The 19,172-nt window shown below is 38.5% G+C and overlaps 1 protein-coding gene across 12 annotated transcripts in view; it reads right to left on the bottom strand.

Moving 5' to 3' along the window:
* Nucleotides 1-19,172, bottom strand: part of HERC1 (HECT and RLD domain containing E3 ubiquitin protein ligase family member 1) — a 206,459-nt gene that overhangs the window by 14,932 nt on the left and 172,355 nt on the right. For all 12 annotated transcript variants that reach the window (XM_070469147.1, XM_070469145.1, XM_070469153.1 and 9 more), the window contains 13 exons: nt 18,166-18,365; nt 17,659-17,764; nt 15,745-15,891; nt 15,296-15,397; nt 14,068-14,241; nt 12,529-12,822; nt 6,794-6,859; nt 6,494-6,619; nt 5,527-5,665; nt 4,069-4,250; nt 3,206-3,361; nt 2,367-2,489; nt 1,102-1,204 (listed from right to left, as the gene is read on the bottom strand). In XM_070469147.1, coding sequence (XP_070325248.1) covers nt 1,102-1,204; nt 2,367-2,489; nt 3,206-3,361; nt 4,069-4,250; nt 5,527-5,665; nt 6,494-6,619; nt 6,794-6,859; nt 12,529-12,822; nt 14,068-14,241; nt 15,296-15,397; nt 15,745-15,891; nt 17,659-17,764; nt 18,166-18,365 — 1,918 coding nt within the window. The remainder of the gene's footprint in view (nt 1-1,101; nt 1,205-2,366; nt 2,490-3,205; nt 3,362-4,068; nt 4,251-5,526; nt 5,666-6,493; nt 6,620-6,793; nt 6,860-12,528; nt 12,823-14,067; nt 14,242-15,295; nt 15,398-15,744; nt 15,892-17,658; nt 17,765-18,165; nt 18,366-19,172) is intronic.

Here is a 19,172-nt window from a genome sequence, read left to right as displayed (position 1 = left end):
CTAACTTCCATTCTCATCACTGCACTGAAAATACTCTCAAAAGCCATGAATAGCTCCTAACTGCCTACTGCAGCGGCCTCTTCTCCAGCTGCAGCCCACAGAGCTCTACTTAACCTTCTGATAATGTGGCCTCAGCTCCTCCTGCCCCTCAGAGACTGCACTGTCCTGGCTCACCGGCTACCTCTCTCTCTCTCCACTCCTTTCAAAGCCAACTCTCTTGAGTCCCCTTCCTGTGCTTACATGCCCTTTACTCACATTTCAGAGTTTTATCCTCTTACTTTTCTATCCCATGTTCTCTCCCTGGGTTTTTTAGAGCCTATTTATATGGCTTTAACTACACCATTATCCATTAGGCAAACCAACATCTCTATAAGCAATCTCTCTGGAATTTCAGACCTAAATCCCCAGTAACTTGCCAGACTTCTCCATACACATATCCTAGAGAACATGGCCCAAATTCAATATGACTAAAACTAAGCTCTTTGTCTCTTTCCCCAAAACCAACCCCTTGTCCTGTCAGTGGTGTCAACATTCTTCTAAGACTAGAAACTTCAATCACAGCTTACTTCTTCCTCTTCCTCACATCTGCCTCAAACACCCTTCAGTCACTACAACTTGCCAGGAAGCTCCACTTACAAAAGTGAACACGTTTCCAGGGAATCCCACTGTGGATGCCTGTATTTGGATTTACTTAACATTTGAATCCTGAATGCCTGTGAATTCCTAAGACCTGAACCCCCCAGTCCCTGCAAGGGCTGGGAAGTAAGGCAGGATCCAGAGGAGCTCTGGTGGTCAAGGCAGTGCTTGTGGTAGCAAGGCAAAAAGGCAGCAGAGATGAGGAAAGGAAGGCTTTGGCAGGAATTCTTCTAGCAAGAACAGAGGCTCTGGTAGAAGGGGTGATCAATGAGGAGGAGAGTTTGTCCTAACAGCAAACATCATGAAAGAGGAGCTGAAAAGTAGCTGGGGAATGAGGGTCACTCATCACCCAGAATGAGAAGTGACTCAATTTAAGCATTTTCTATATAGCTGGAGGGAACATGTTTCTGTAATACATGTGTGCACAAAATAAGCAATATAATTAGTGCCTGGAAAATGCCTTACCTTGACCAAAGGTATACACATGACCATCTTTGGTTAATGCAACAGAAAACTGAGTTCCACAAGCAACCTTTTTTATTCCAATTCCACAAAGGACATCAACTTTCTGCAAAGTAAAAGGGTAAAGCACATACTTTAAAAAGAAAAAAAAAAAAAACTCGAATTTGCCTACTGGTATGTATAAACTGGACATGAGTTTGAGTAAACTCCGGGAGTTGGTGATGGACAGGGAGGCCTGGTGTGCTGCAATTCATGGGGTTGCAAAGAGTCGGACATGACCGAGTGACTGAACTGAACTGATATATAAACTCAAGGACTATCTTCCAGAAAAATATTCATAGTCACCCACCTATTTCCAGTCAAACCCACACTCCTAAATATTATTTTCTCATACTGCTCTGCAGACTACCTGAATTTGGGCGAGTTCTACAGGGAGTACGGGATGTTTGGCTAAAATCCCATGTGAAGTGGAAACACTACTCTGCACAACAGAAGCCAAAGAGAACTCAATAGCTGTTTAAAGAACACTAAAAGACAAGGTGAAGCCACAGGCTGCTCCCAGTCAGATTCTTTTCTGCTTTCAGAGGTAACAATAACTGCTTTATGTGTTCTTCAGAGAGGGTTTCCTTCCCTTCTGTACCTACTGCGGAATATTTATCAATCTAGCTATCAAGATGTCACAGACTACATATGATAGTAAAATATGGAGTTGAACGTAAATTGAATACTTGTAAATCACACTGCTTGTTAAACATATTAGAAAAATCCACATAAAAAGGACTGTATAAGAGTTCTGAAGAGCCGAAAAACCTTCTATAATGTGAATAAAGATTCTAAATTATTGTTTATGCACTTGGTTTTCCTATTACTTTTAAAAAGGCACACACCTGTATAATTCAGTTGTAAGAACAAGCTGAAATGGCAGCCACAAGCAGAGTTACAAAAGATTGTTCATGCTTCTCTTCATAAGATATCCTGGGAATATATTTATACTTATTTCTTCTCTATATGGGAGGTAGTCCTACACTATTCAGTCCATGACAAACACAGATGCTTGTCCTTGCTGAATTTTTATATCCAGTTTAGTAATTAATGGCTTATTTAAAATAAGATCTAGAATGATGGAAATTTAAGAGTAAGCAAAGGAAGCTTCTATATTTCATTATGAACTACCAAAAATGTTAGAAGTAAATTACTTCCAACTAAAAAGAGGTACTGACAGAAGAAAACCATGATGTCTGCATCCCTAGATTAAACACAATACTGACCTGAGGTGAAGATTTTGCAGTGGAATTTCCTAAACCTAGTTTTCCATAGTCCCCATCTCCAAAAGCCCACACCATAGAGCCATCTGCTGACACTGCCAACGTGTGGTTTAAGCCACAAGCCACCTGGAGAAAGAATAGGGTGGTCAGTAAGGCAAATGACAATACCTAAAACACATACCCATTTCTGGGACCCTTTCTCTTTACTTCAGTGAAAAAGTTGGCTCTGTTTCCAGAAGATTTTTATTGGTTTCAGGGTTTTACATATGTTAACCAAAATTTGTCATGAAGAAAATATTCTGAACATTCACAAACAAAAGACAACTTTCTTTTCTTCAAAGAAAAATCTTTCAAATATCTACGGCTAACTCTGGATTAGCCAGTACACAGACAGGAAAAAAGTACATATGATGAAAAAATACTCATTCACACCAGAGACAGTCTAAAGAATAACAAAAGATAGAGGAAGATAAAAATATTTTATCTCCTCTTTTCATAAAGAGACAGTCTCAACAGGTATAGGTCCTGGACAATTACTACTTAAGAGCAGCAGCTACCAATATGCTACAATTCAGCCATCTACTTCCAGGATACCGAATAGGAGTTACTATATTATATAAAGGTTTCATATCAAATTATATTATGAAGAGGAGTTTGAAATATTCACATTCTGAATTATGACTTTCATTTGTTAACCAATTACCAATTAGGCCAAACAAAATGTACATCAGGGTTAAGTACAACTGGTGATTCTAATCTTCCTGAAAGGACAGTATCTAAGTGCACACAGAGGAAACAAGAAACTATGATCAGATAGAACATGTTATTGACTTATTTCATGCCTGTCCAATCTGATATCCCTCCAGTGCAGTCACTCTCTCTGGAAGTTTTTTGTTAGAGGTGTTTCCCAGACCCAGACGACCATAGTCACCATTCCCAAAGGTAAACAGCTTGCCATCTGATGTTACTACTGCTGAGTGTTTGAAGCCACAAGACATCTACAAACAGAACCAACAAGAACAAAAATGTTAATAAGAGGGTATACTAAGAAGAAAATCAGTCATTTGGGATTTTAATACAGTAATAATCTTTAAAATAAACTTCACTGGCAACTCAGGATCTTCAAGACCAGTATGTCTTATCCACCCAAGTGGCCCTCCTGCTCCTGCAAGTCTGATCTACTCATCATCTTCAGAAAGACCAGAATAAACAGCACACCTTGGAAGAACTATTGCTGCTCTTCAGCTGCACAGATATGACCTAGACTATGAGTTAATGAATGGGGAAATTTTTTGTAAGCTCTAAGGTACTATGCAATTTGACAACACTATTTTAGATCGCTAATTGATTTTCCAGGAAAAAAGTATACGAACTCAACCTCTGTAATAATAATGACAGGTTGAAAGCAAAGCTTTCCATTTAGCAGTAGATCAAGAACGGTGGAATAGGACTTAAACCTCACCTCTTACAAAGACCTGAGCACCCTGGCCTAGGTCAACCAGTTGGTTTAGGAAAAACAGTCCATTCTAATACCAAAACCTATTTAAACCCCTGAGACAATCAAGAATGACTATGAACCACCAAAAACACTGGATCTTTTATGATGGGGTAATATGTTTTTACTACTGTTTTTCATCACCTAATCTTGAGAACTAAACTCAGTATGTTTACATTCAAAGATAAACTTATCCATATCCTGCCCGACCTGCACCACTTCTTCTCCCTGTAAGGCCTCGATCTGCCTGGGCCGTCGCTGCCTGTCGCTGTTCCCATGGCCGAGTTTGCCATAATCACCATCTCCCCAGCTAAAGACCTCACCACTTTCAGTCAGGGCCATTGAGTGCCCATCAGAACCACAGGAAGTCACCAGCTGGGTCACCACAAAGCCTGCAACAGAGCAGAAACACAAGAGTCACTGGGTGGTAAAAGTTCCCTCTTTAGTTGAAGCTGCTACAAAGTAGTCTCACATAATAAAATAATACCACACTACAAAAATAGAAAAGAATATCTTTAATTATAAATCTAAATTGTAGCCATAACCTAGAAATTTGGGAGCAGTAACATAAAATGATGATCATGATAAGGAACAGAAGAAGGGTGACAGGAGCAATTCCAGTCACTAAGGACTAAGTTCTAGTCACTCCTATAAGTGCTTTACATGGATTGTTCATTTTCTATTTTCCCACAGAGCCTATGAGGCAGATATTATCATCACCACTTGTACAACTAGGGAAACTGAGTCACAAAGAGGTCTAGTAGCTGATGCAAGGCACCAGAGGCAGGATGTAACAGAACAGGAACCAAGCCCTCCCATCCGCAATGTTGTGCTCTTCACACTTAGATCTGAAGGAAGAGAACTTAGAGCTATTCAAGAATTTATTATGAACTTATGTTACTTAAATGCATTTACTTAAAAAACTCAATTTGCTTTGTCTATTGACTTTAGAGTCAGTAAAAGTTAACTTAAGAAACAAGCCAGAGGCCCCCTGCAGTGCTTTTCCCAGAGATATTCTGTCTCCAAGTCAGAGAACTCTGATGGAGATGCCCTTTTAAAGACTTTAGTAGGTATGCACATTTCTATGTAAACTAGTGTTTAATGTTAATGAAGCACATGCCTGATTACTACTGCTATTGTGTGTGTGCTCAGTTGCTCAGTTGTATCCGACTCTTTGCAACCCCACGGAGTGTAGCCCGCCAGGCTCTTCTATCCATAGAATTTTCCAGGCAAGAATACTGGAGTGGGTTGCCATTTCTTCCTTCAGAGGATCTTCCCGACTCAGGGATGGAACCCATGTCTCCTGTGTCTCCTGCATTGGCAGGTGGACTCTTCACTACTGAGCCACCTGGGAAGCCCTACTACTGCTAGTAATAGTTACCAAATTACAATTTTGCAATCTTAAAGAATTTGTTTACAATCTTCAGTGAGTATTAACACAGCAAGTTATATCATTGAATTCTAGCAATGCTATGACAATTTGTAAAATAATACAACTTAAAATATGGAAAATTAAGGTTGTACATGCCTAAACCAGAATATAAATATACGTGAAAACCCTACATGACTTTATTTAGCAAAGGTTTGGGTGAGTTGCAATGTAATAAGCAAACATTCCTACAAACAGGCCATAGTTTCCGATCTGCTTTTAACTGAGGATAATTTTACCTTGTAAGGCTGAAATGACTGTCAGCACATGAAGGTCATCTGAATTTCCTTGTCCTAATCTGCCATAACTTCCTTCTCCACAAGCCAATACTGTGCCATTGGCCTGGATGACAAAGGTACAATTTTGACCGCATATGACCTAGTATAAAAACACAAAATTAAATATAATATTTTCTATTACATAGCTTTAACATGCAAACATTTAAAATGATTCCATATATACCTAGGCTACCTTTATCAGTTCTTTCATCCTTTCACTAAAGCGGAAGATTTGACGTAACTATGGGATTCCTATAAGCCCTTGATTATTATAAAACTGCTTACTTAACTAAAAGATGTATGAGGCTCATCTGATGATTTAAGACAGTTTAGAAACATGTTATCTACAGACCTTTCAATCAATTGCGCAGAGTTTAAGAAGAAGATAGATAAAAAGAAGAAAAAGGAAACAGTGATGGGAAAATAGCAAAGACTGGCTGGAGGCCACCAAGAAACAGAAACTGGAGGGGATATATGCAAGAAACAGTAGTGCATCTTGGGGCTTACTGAGGTAGAGAAGAACAGAAGTGAAAGCAGGAGCCTTAAGAAGAGTTTGGAGATTTAGTACCACGATTATTAGAAGAGGGGAAGGGTATCAATGAGATCTGGCTAAAGATCCCAGCAAGCTTGTGACCCCCAAGAGAGAATTGATAATTAGTGATATTTTAACATCTATAAATACGTACTGGGCAGGCTTAAAGCATCATGAATGTTAATTCATTATACTTGAAAACAAGAAAAATTTGGGAATATTAACAAAACTTAAGTCTGATAAAAACTCTATAAAACTTTATTTAGAAGCTATATATCATGACTTTGTTGGGTCCCTCACAATATATTATGCAGTGGACAAACCATCCCAAAGTAAGTTACTGAAAGCACGGGAATCAGAACTGTCAGTTCTCCAATTCTTTACCCTCCCAGTTACCTGCTGGGCCTGTGAGAATGAGGGAGCTGCTGCAGGTACCATTACGTTTCTTCCAGCTTCTGCCAGCTGTCCATGCCTGCCAGCACCCCACAAGTAGACATCACATTTACCTCCCAGGTGCCAGTCCTAGAAAACCACAAACAAATCAAAATCTGATTCGTTAATTCATTCAAACAAGCATCTGCTGGGTACTAAGTGTGTACAAGCCTCTGTAGGGGACATCAAGGTATAAACACATAAGCATTTAGAACCAGAAGATTCATTAAGAACCACCCTAAAGTTATTGTCCTCTTTACTGACCTCAGGTCTGGAAGTTGCCCAAGACATAATTTGTTCATCCATGCCATTAATCCATTTACTGTTATCCTGCAAGACAGGACAAACATCAGGATCAACTTTGCTTAATCAATATTTATCTTTTTTTCTTCTTTAAAGTCTTTAAAATGATCAAATTATTATTTTTCTTAAGAGAAAAGGAGAAGCCCAAGATCACACAATCAGTTACAAGCAGGAAGAAGACCAAAATGCAGCCTTCCTTTTTCCCCCGGCCGTTTTTTGAGAAAATCTTTTTGAAAAAGATTCATCTGTTCTTAACTAACAACTAAGTCTTCTTTCAAAAAAAAAAAAAAAGAATTTGGTAATATTATGAGAAATTAAGAACAGTTTTACAATTGTGCTGAACTTGATTTTTACACAGTTAGTATTTCCCTAAAATGGACTGGAATGGGTGAATTTAACTCAGATAACCATTTTATCTACTGCGGTAGGCAGGAATCCCTCAGAAGAAATGGAGTAGCCATCATAGTCAACAAGAGTCCGAAATGCAGTACTTAGATGCAATCTCAAAAATGACAAAATGACCTCTGTTCGTTTCCAAGGCAAACCATTCATTATCACGGTAATCCAGTCTATGCCCTGACCAGTAATGCTGAAGAAGCTGAAGTTGAACAGTTCTATGAAGACCTACAAGACCTTTTAGAACTAACACCCAAAAAAGATGTCCTTTTCATTATAGGGGACTGGAATGCAAAAGTATTAAGTCAAGAAACACCTGGAGTAACAGGCAAATTTGGCCTTTGATTACAGAATGAAGCAGGACAAAGGCTAATAAGAGTTTTGCCAAGAGAACACACTGATCATAGCAAACACCCTCTTCCACCAACACAAGAGAAGACTCTACACATGGACATCACGAGATGGCCAACACTGAAATCAGACTGATTATATTCTTTGCAGCCAAAGATGGAGAAGCTCTATACAGTCGGCAAAAACAAGACCGGGAGCTGACTGTGGCTCAGGTCATGAACTCCTTATTGCCAAATTCAGACTTAAATTGAAGAAAGTGGGGAAAACCACTAGGCCATTCAGGTATGACCTAATCAAATCCCTTATGACTATACAGTGGAAGTAAGAAATTTAAGGGACTAGATCTGACAGAGTGCCTGATCAACTACGGACAGAGGTTCGTGACACTGTATAGGAGACAGGGATCAAGACCATCACCAAGAAAAAGAAATGCAAAAAAGCAAAATGGCTGTCTGAGGAGGCCTTACAAATAGCTGTGAAAAGAAAAGAAGGGAAAAGCAAAGGAGAAAAGGAAAGATAAACCCATTTGAATGCAGAGTTCCAAAGAATAGCGAGGAGAGTTAAGAAAGCCTTCCTCAGCAATCAATGCAAAGAAATAGAGGAAAACAACAGAATGGGAAAGACTAGAGATTTCTTCAAGAAAATCAGAGATACCAAGGGAATATTTCATGCAAAGATGGGCTCAATAAAGGACAGAAATGGTATGGACCTAACAGAAGCAGAAGATATTAAGAAGAGGTGGCAAGAATACACAGAACTGCACAAAAAAGATATTCACGACCCAGATAATCACAATGGTGTGACAGACATCCTGGAATGTGAAGTCAAGTGGTCCTTAGGAAGCATCACTACCACCAAAGCTAGTGGAGGTGATAGAATCCCAGTTGAGCTATTTCAAATACTAAAAGATGATGCTGTGAAAGTGCTGCACTCAATATGTCAACAAATTTGGAAAACTCAGCAGTGGCCACAGGACTGGAAAAGCTCCGTTTTCATTCCAATCCCAAAGAAAGGCAATTCCAAAGAATGCTCAAACTACCGCAAAACTGTACTCATCGCACATGCTAGTAAAGTAATGCTCAAAATTCTCCAAGCCAGGCTTCAGCAATATGTGAACTGTGAACTTCCAGATGTTCAAGCTGGTTTTAGAAAAGACAGAGGAATCAGAGATCAAATTGCCAACATCTGCTGGATCATCAAAAAAGCAAGAGAGTTCCAGAAAAACATCTATTTCTGCTTTACTGAGTATGCCAAAGCCTTTGACTGTGTGGATCACAATAAACTGCGGAAAATTCTTAAAGAGATGGGAATACCAGACCACCTGACCTGCCTCCTGAGAAATCTGTATGCAGGTCAGGAAGCAACAGTTAGAACTGGATATGGAACAACAGACTGGTTCCAAATAGGAAACGGAGTACGTCAAGGCTGTATATTGTCACCCTGCTTATTTAACTTATATGCAGAGTACATCATGAGAAACGCTGGGCTGGAAGAAGCACAAGCTGGAATTAAGATTGCCAGGAGAAATAGCAATAACCTCAGATAGGTAGATAACACCACCCTTATGGCAGAAAGTGAAGAAAAACTAAAGAGCCTCTTGTTGAGAGTGAAAGAGGAGAGTGAAAAAGTTGGCTTAACCACAGTCATCAAGACAGTATGGTACTGGCACAAAGACAGAAGTATAGATCAATGGAACAGAATAGAAAGCCCAGAGATAAATCCACGAACCTATGGTCACCTTATCTTCGAAAAAGGAGGCAAGGATATACAATGGAAAAAAGACAACCTCTTTAACAAGTGGTGCTGGGAAAACTGGTCAACCACCTGTAAAAGAATGAAACTAGAACACTTTCTAACACCATACACAAAAATAAACTCAAAATGGATTAAAGATCTAAATGTAAGACCAGAAACTATAAAACTCCTAGAGGAGAACATAGGCAAAACACTCTTCGACATAAATCACAGCAGGATCCTCTATGACCCACATCCCAGAATTTTAGAAACAAAAGCAAAAATAAACAAATGGGACCTAATGAAACTTAAAAGTTTTTGCACAACAAAGGAAACTATAAGCAAGGTGAAAAGACAGCCCTCAGATTGGGAGAAAATAATAGCAAATGAAGCAACAGACAAAGGATTAATCTCAAAAATATACAAGCAACTCCTCCAGCTCAACTCCAGAAAAATAAATGACCCAATCAAAAAATGGGCCAAAGAACTAAACAGACATTTCTCCAAGGAAGACATACGGATGGCTAAAAAACACATGAAAAGATGCTCAACATCACTCATTATCAGAGAAATGCAAATCAAAACCACAATGAGGTACCATTACACGCCAGTCAGGATGGCTGCTATCCAAAAGTCTACAAGCAATAAATGCTGGAGAGGGTGTGGAGAAAAGGGAACCCTCTTACACTGTTGGTGGGAATGCAAACTAGTACAGCCGCTATGGAAAACAGTGTGGAGATTTCTTAAAAAACTGGAAATAGAACTGCCATATGACCCAGCAATACCACTTCTAGGCATATACACCAAGGAAACCAGATCTGAAAGAGACACGTGCACCCCAATGTTCATCGCAGCACTGTTTATAATTGCCAGGACATGGAAGCAACCTAGATGCCCATCAGCAGATGAATGGATGAGGAAGCTGTGGTACATATACACCATGGAATATTACTCAGCCGTTAAAAAGAATTCATTTGAATCAGTTCTAATGAGATGGGTGAAACTGGAGCCCATTATACAGAGCGAAGTAAGCCAGAAAGATAAAGACCATTACAGTATACTAACACATATATATGGAATTTAGAAAGATGGTAACGATAACCCTATATGCAAAAAAAGAAAAAGAGACTCAGATGTATAGAACAGACTTGTGGACTCTATGGGAGAACCCGGGGGTGGGATGTTTCAAGAGAACAGCATCGAAACATGTATATCTAGGGTGAAACAGATCACCAGCCCAGGTTGGATGCATGAGACAAGTGCTCAGGCCTGGTGCACTGGGAGGACCCAGAGGGATGGGGTGGAGAGGGAGGTAGGAGGGGGGACCGGGATGGGGAATACATGTAAATCCATGGCTAATTCAATGTATGAAAAAAACCACTGCAATGCTGTAAAGTAATTAGCCTCCAACTAATAAAAATAAATGGGGGAAAAAAAAAAAAAGTTGGCTTAAAGCTCAACAATCACAAAACTAAGATCACGGCATCCGGTCCCATCACTTCATGGCGAACAGATGGGGAAACAGTGTCAGACTTTATTTCTTGGGGTTCCAAAATCACTGCAGATGGTGATCGCAGCCATGAAATTAAAAGGCCCTTACTCCTTGGAAGGAAAGTTATGACCAACCTAGATAGCATATTAAAAAGCAGAGACATTACTTTGCCAACAAAGGTCCATCTGATCAAGGCTATGGTTTTTCCAGTGGTCATGTATGGATGTGAGAGTTGGACTGTGAAGAAAGCCGAGTGCTGAAAAATTGATGCTTTTGAACTGTGGTGTTGGAGAAGACTCTTGAGAGTCCCTTGGACTGCAAGGAGATCCAACCAGTTCATCCTAAAGGAGATCAGTCCTGGGTGTTCATTGGAAGGACTGATGCTGAAGCTGAAACTCCAGTACTTTGGCCACCTCATGTGAAGAGTTGACTCATTGGAAAAGACCCTGATGCTGGGAGGGACTGGGGGCAGGAGGAGAAGGAGACAACAGAGGATGACATGCTTGGATGGCATCACCAACTTGATGGACATGGGTTTGGGTGGACTCTGGGAGTTGGTGACGTACATAGAGGCCTGGTGTGCTGCGGTTCATGAGGTCGCAAAGAGTCGGACATGACTGAGTGACTGACCTGCACTGAACTGATAAACACTTTTACTATCAACTATCACTAACACATTGGAGATTCAAAGCTATTCACTTCTGAGCACCCACAGGTACAAGGTCATTTGCAGGAGCCATCAGACCTGTGAACTCGAACAGCTGTGGGTAGGTCACTTCATCTTTCTAGACTTCAGTTTCCTCATCTACATATGACATACTTGAGAGAAATAAGCTCAGAAGAATACTTTCTAACTAAAATAATCTATATTTAGATTGTTGTTGTTGTTGTTTAGTCACTTAGTTGTATCCTACTCTTTGCAACCCCACGGACTGCAGCACGCCAGGCTTCCCTGTCCTTTTACCATCTCTCGGAGTTTGCTCAAATTCATTTTCTTCAATTCATATATTTTTGAATATATGAATATATTCAATAAATGAACTGATAAATTCATTTATCAATGAATAAACATTCAACAAATATTCAATAAATGAGTATATTCAAATATATTTATATATATTTGAATATATGAACAACATACAATGTTTTACATTGTATATTTATATATTCAAATGTTTGTTTATATAAATCTTAATTAGGTAAGGGGGTTGCTAGATCAACTGCTGGCCCACACTATCTACCCAGGCATTTTATCTCTATTTAGTTCAGTGTCTAGACACTCTCAAATACAATCACAAAGAAATGACAACTAAAATGCCTTCTCATATTCTATTAAACATGTTTGAAGAACTAAATAATTTAGAATCTATATGTGGAATAAAGCTAAAAAGATGGCCAGGAAAAGATGCTAAATATATTTACAGATATATATGTATACTAACAAGGTACCTAAGAACAAGAAAATGAGAAAATATGGGACGATGTTTCTGAAAACCAGCAAGTTTATACAAGCTCCACAATTCTCATAATCAATCCCTGTCACCATAGAAACCTTTTATCAGACTGAATGTGACTATTTGAAAGCAAAATATTTTGAGTTTATCTAAGGGTGTGCTTCTTGCTCTATTCAAGCCAGCAAATACTTACTGTTGGTCTACTATTTGATAAACATCCATATAACACAATCTCAGTTACATATAATAGTAGCTCATACTACATTTACCATTAGGAGTACAAGTTCATCCTCTGGAACAGGCTCTAGATCGGGAACAGTAAAAGACTCTGGAAACTGTGCTCCGTTGGTCAGGGCTTCTGCAGCTTTTATGGTGGTGGAGAAACACTCTAACCAGGCCCACTCATTTGGATTCCAGGATGCAGGGTCAGGGAGGCAGTGCTGGTGGTGTGGGGGCACTGGCGGATTACACAGCAGCTGATCCAGATGAAGTCCCACAGCAAGGGAAGCCAGACACTGCATATAGGGGCTGTGAACAAGCTGGTCTCCACAAACCACATGAGGCTAAGAGAAAAGGCAGGGATATGATGCTGAAGGGTCTCTGCCAAATATTATAAATCAGCCTACTGCATTCTGAAAGCCTGTAGTCATATTTTAACTTTACTGGTTCTTTTTTAAGCTTTTTACTTTGAAATAATTTTAGGCACATAGAGAGTTATAGAGATTAGTGCAGAGAATTCCTGTAAAATCCCAATCACCTCTAATGTTAACATCTTATATAACCATGGTACATCAATTAAAACTAAGAAATTAACATTGGTTACAATAATAACTAAATCACAAAACTTCACGGTGTTTCCCACTAATGTTCCTTTTCTGCTCTAAGATTCAATCCAAGACGCTACACTGCATTTAGCATATGTTCATTACAATTTTACAGTTTTTTTGTTGTTAGTTCACAATAACAAAAAAAGGGCAGAAAATTGGAACCATGGAGACCTGCACCCTCGCACATTTTCTCCTTTACCAAAAGAACCCTGGTAGCCACCAAAGACAGTCTCCTTCCATGGTCCTCCCTAGAGGTACTAGAGCAACTCTGAGTGACTGAGTGATTCAGAAAAGAAAACCTGGGCACACCTCACTGAAATTAACTGGGCATGGTAACAGCTGATCAGTGTAACACAGCAACAAACAAACAAGCAAAAGGAAAAAACCCCAAAGCACTTTGCTTCAGAACAGCATGCTGTGACTACTGAGGGCTGGAAGACAGGTTACACAGGATCATGACCTGGGCACCAAGTCCAGACTCCGTATTTCCCATTCTAGTATTTAACAACCCTACTTATTTAGTTCAACCTTAGCTCTTCCACTAAACTTTCCACAAAGATTCACCTGATAAGTGGACAGGATATTCACTCTGATGCCCATATCCACTCCACCTCCCAACTCTGGGATAGCAAAGCCACACAAAAATAGATATTTGGGTTAGAAAAGGGAAGATGATGTACTCTGAAGTACAGGGGTTTAAATAGGTTTTGAATGAACAAATAATCTGAAAAAGAATGACAGAAGCACTATACAAATCTGAGGGTTATTTAAACATTTTACTCCCATTAAAATAAAGTAAAAGCAGGTTTAGGATTACTGAACAACAATTTTAGGCATGACTATTTTTCATTTGCTTCTGCCCAAATAAACCCACTTATTTCACTCAGATCTCATATGCTTAAAGGATAAATTCAAAGCTACAGTTCAAATTCCAAAGCACCAGTCATCTGTATATCTGCAAGACTGACTGTAATCAGTTACCTTTTCATATGCATACTGCTCCTGAAGCATCACGGGTAGCCGCTCCAAAAATGCTCTCATGCAGGGAGCCATGTTTAATCCCAGAATACCTTGTTGTTTCAGTGCTGTCCTACAGGTTGCTAAAACATGATTAGCAGCAGTCCATTCTGCTGTACAATTCACGACCAAAACATCCTGATGAAAAAGAAACCATGCCACATGATAATTGTTTAAATAAAAGAGAGACAATTCCACCACTATTTATATATGAGAAATTCCTTCCAATAATTGCATTAAATACTTTTGCCTTTTAGACATTTTATGCTATACTTTTAATGCCTAGGAACTTCAAAATATCCTAAATTTTGTCTAAGGTAAAAACAAGTGAATAAGAAATAACTACAAAATTTGTGAACTACCTTGGATTAGCTGATTCTTCTTAAAGAGACATTAATTATTTGCTATTTCATAGGATTTATAGGAAAAGCATCCAGTATATTTTAACAGTCTGACATGATGAAAGGAATACTAGAGGGATCAGTACTCTGCTGACTGACACACAACTACAGGAGAAGCAGCACTGCCCTATGGCTCTATGGTTTATTCTATGCAGGCCACTGCTATCTATGGTCCGATTCTATATTTTACATCTAGTAGGACTGTTCATGCAGGTTTACAGCTCTATACTTAACCACATAAAATGTAAACCAAAGCAGGATTATTGGCACTACTCATTAGGGATATGAAAAGCAATATTATAAGAGATAAAGTGAAAGTGAAGTGGCTAAGTTGTGTCCAACTCTTTGCATGGCCCCATGGACTGTAAGAGATAATGTCATCACAAAATTATTTCACAGAAGAGGGCTAGTATTTTTCACTAGAACATTAAATTTGAAAGCCAAGATCTATTCTGAATACTTGAATTAAAGGTTTATGAGGTGGTCCTTCTTTTTAAGGAAAATTATTTTAAGATAATTTAGTCCTATCTCAAAAATCATGGCAGAAAGTAAAAAGTTCTCTATAACTTCCAGTGGAAAGTCATTCAATAATTAAGCATTTTCCCCAAAAGAGTATAGAAGAGTACTAGGTTCTAGTTTTCCTTCTGCCACTAGATAGTTGCATTATCTTGGGCAAGTAATAATCCCTCTGTATATCAGTTTTCTCCTCTGTAAAGTGGGATCCTTGGACTACGATTTCAAAGATACCTCAGAGGTTAACAACTTATAATTTGATTTAATTATAAAATTACCTTTGATCTATTTGAGCAAGCAGCCACCCCAACATCTGGAATCCATACTGTGGTCTGAATAGCTCCAGAGCCAATCACAACAGTTTGCAAGACAGAGCCATCCTAAAATGAGATGTATTCATCAATACACACTCCTTAACTGGTTAGCCATTATTTACATTTTAAATTTATACTTCACATTCACAAAAATTTATTCTAAAACCTACATTTAGCTAAATTAGGCAATGTCCAACTGCATACTACTATCCATTTTTCTAGAGCCTTTTCCAAAGAACTTTAAAAATACATCACTAAGAAAAATTAAAGGGCAGGGAGTTCTGAAAAGGGTTTCTTCAATATTCAAGATATTATTACACAAAATATTCCTAAGATTGGTTGGGTTAACTTTTATTGTATGTAAGTTAATATAAAAACATTTCTGAAAATGAAAATAACATCTATACTCTTACCCTTAAAGACCAAATGTTCATAAGGCCACCTAATCCACCAGACACCAGGGCCAACCCATCAGAACTAAAGGCAACGGTCCGGACAGGGGTGATGTGTCCTCGCAACTGATAAACACACTTGGCTCCAACTGATTTCCTATATCCATCCTGCAATTAATTTTTATTTTGAACAAATATTAAAATTAAAACAATTTATAATTCATTCTTGGAAATTTTATATTTCAGTATAAAGTTGGGAAGAGTGAAGGACAATTTTCTCATAAGGGTTAGCCTGACAGAAAATAATAAGATACGAACCTGGTTCTCCTTCAGTGATGCTATTTCATCTTTTTTTTTGCTGTACTTATAATCTAGTTCCCTACTCTTCAAACAGACTACATTTGTTTCAATTATCCCTCAGAAATAGGAAAAATTCTAACTTTTACCTTTTGCAGGAGAGGGGGAAGGGGCGTTGCCACGGAACATGTGGGATCTTAGTTCCCTGACCAAGGATCGAGCCCCATCCCCTGTAAAGGAAGTGCAGTCTTAACCACTGGACCACCAGGGAAGTCCACTTCTACTTTTTAATGAGTGTTTTAATTTGGAATTTCGCTTTATGTAATTTTCATTTTTTGCCTCTAACATTTGTGAATTGCATATGCTGGTGCTATACAAACAGGTTCTTTTATCTGTTATGGTTCTGTCTATCACATGGTATTTAATCTCAACATAATCTCATGTTTGCTCTGCAGGTTTTAGCAATGAGATAGCTAAGGCTTGTCCAAAGGGCTACTTTTTAGCAGAGACGGCAAATCAGATTTATCTCAGGTGCTCCTACCTCTGCTTCTGTGGTATTTTTTCCTAGTAGTGAGCTATCCACTCCCTCCTCACCCCTTCCTGTCTTCAAGCTCCCTTTTCCTTTTAGTTATGAGAGGGTATAATACCAGATATACTCATTTACCCAAAAATGACGTAATGTATTTCCTCTAGGAGTATTTGTATCATGAACAAAAAAGAAAGCAACAGAGGCTGCAAACTGGCAACTCAGGGATATAATTCAACTGGCCACCCAGGGTTTTAAGGAATTTTCAAGTCACATGCCAGTATTTAATATTGGGAAATTTTACTTAAAACACTGAATTTTTAGTTTCTGTCAAAAAAAGTAGACAATCTGGTAACAATAGGATCTCATTTCTAGAGGGTGGCAATCAGCTTGTGGCAGTTATGCCCTTTATATGAAGCTGTGCACCCCTGGGTGTGTGTATGTATGTATGAAGCATATGCACTCCTGGAGTGGGTAGGTGGGTGTTGTGTGTGTGTGTGGAGTGTTTTACATTCTCCATACCTTCCAATTCCCAGCTTTGTGAATTTACGTTACTTACCTAGATTGCTCTGTGAGCATCTACTGTAATTTTCATTTTCGGCCACATCATGCATTTTGGCATCTTAGTTCCCTGACCATGGACTGATCCTGGGGCTACAGCAGTGAAAGCGTCAAGTCCTAACCACTGGATCACCAGGAAATTTCCTTTCTACTCTAATCTTTAACCTCTGTTTAAAGTAAAGGAATGGTTCTATAGATGGAATTCTGGTATCAGTAGGAGATACTTTGGATAGGAGTGCTCCTGTGGTGTTCCTACTTAACTGTACCAAAACTCTTTAACTTGGGACTCACCTATTGGTAGTGTCAATTATATACCATAAATGATCACCACTTGATATTTACTGAGTATCTCACCTTAATAAGTAATTATGGTATCCCTGACTTACAAAAAAAAAAAAATAAAGCTAATTCAAAAAGCACACAAAGTATGACAATTATTCACATTTCCCTAACTATTCTTGACGTTTGAGATACCAAGTAGGAGGACTACTTGATAACATATACTATCTAAGGTTTCAAATAAAGTCTTGAAAAAACACCAGAACACTTACCTGGCAACTTGATTCCTGGTCCCACCATCCTTCTGAACTAGTCACACTGGTCTGTGTGATATCTTGGGGAATACGCCAAACACATACCAAGCCACTCTGACAGCCACTTGAAAAATTTGATCACATAAAACCAAAATATGTCAATATGTAGAAGTAAAAATATTCTCAAACAGCAATCAATTAAGACCTGATAGAAATACTACAATATATTAAAAAAAATTATTTGTGGTAGGTATGCTATAATTTCACAAGAAATACAAGTAGGACCCATGTTTTTTACCAATATTACATGGGGTTAAGGAGATGGCGTATCTCTGGATTGCATAGCCAAAGCTTCACATTGGAAAACTGCTCTTTATTTCTCTAAGGTGATCTTATGGTATTACACATTTTAGAACAATAACTGGTAATAAACAGTTTAAAATTCTTGAGAAGCCACACTTAAAATGCGAGTAACAGCCTACACTAATATAAAGATTAAGACACACACACAAATTTATAACATACGTGGCCATCAGTAAATGCAACTTGGATCCTTTCCCTGGAAGGCTGCACCAAGCAATGCCATTTACAATAGATGGATGGCAGAGTGAATGCAGACAGCGCCAGCACCCTGAAATTGGTCCCCAGAGTTTCACATTTTCTTCTTTGGCACATGTCATAAGAATATGACCTGTTGGGTCCCACTTCATACTAATAAGAGTATCCTTAAAATGGTAGAGGGAGAAAAATATCATAGTAATGCTCACTTTACAAACACTTAAAACTTAGTAATTTATGACCTATACTTCTATCACTCAATTATTTTGAAATGGACATTTTATGCAAATCAGATACTATTACATTATTTTCAACCACTAACTAACTCATTGTTTAATATAGTCTGTATTATATATATTTGCTGCAGTCAAAGCCCAATAAATGTTACTTGGATGAATGAATTATGAAATTCTAATTAAGAAGGAATATGTTATTTTTCATCACCATTTTTAAAGTTATTTTTATTGACTACTGATTATCAAAATAAGAAAAAGAAGAAACTTTTTTTTTAAAGAAGAATCTCTTACACTAAAAATAGCTAATACTATGAGAACCTGGGACATGTTTCATGTTTATACGGTTGTCTTCACTGGGTTCTTCTGATTTTTTTAAAATTTATTTTTAATTGAAGGATAATTGCTTTACAATGTTGTATTGGTTTCTACCATACATCAACATGAATTGGCCATAGGTTTACCCATGTCTCCCCCAACCTGAACATCCCTCCCATCTCCCTTGCCACCCCAACCCTCTAGTTTGTTCCTGAGCCCCGTCTGAGTTCCCTGAGTCATATTAGCAAATTCCCACTGGCTATCTATTTTACACACGGTAATGTACGTTTCCCTGTTACTCTCTCCACACATCCCACCAGCGGTGTCTGTTAAGTCTGTTCTCAATGTCTAGTGTCTGCACTACTGCTCTGCAAACAGGTTCATCAGTACCATCTTTCTAGATTCCACATATATGTGCTAGTA

The sequence above is a fragment of the Odocoileus virginianus genome, chromosome 6 (genome assembly GCF_023699985.2).
Source record: "Odocoileus virginianus isolate 20LAN1187 ecotype Illinois chromosome 6, Ovbor_1.2, whole genome shotgun sequence".
Lineage (NCBI taxonomy): Eukaryota > Metazoa > Chordata > Mammalia > Artiodactyla > Cervidae > Odocoileus > Odocoileus virginianus.
The sequence above is the reverse complement of the archived record's forward strand: the minus strand, read 5'-3'. Positions and strand labels throughout refer to the sequence as shown.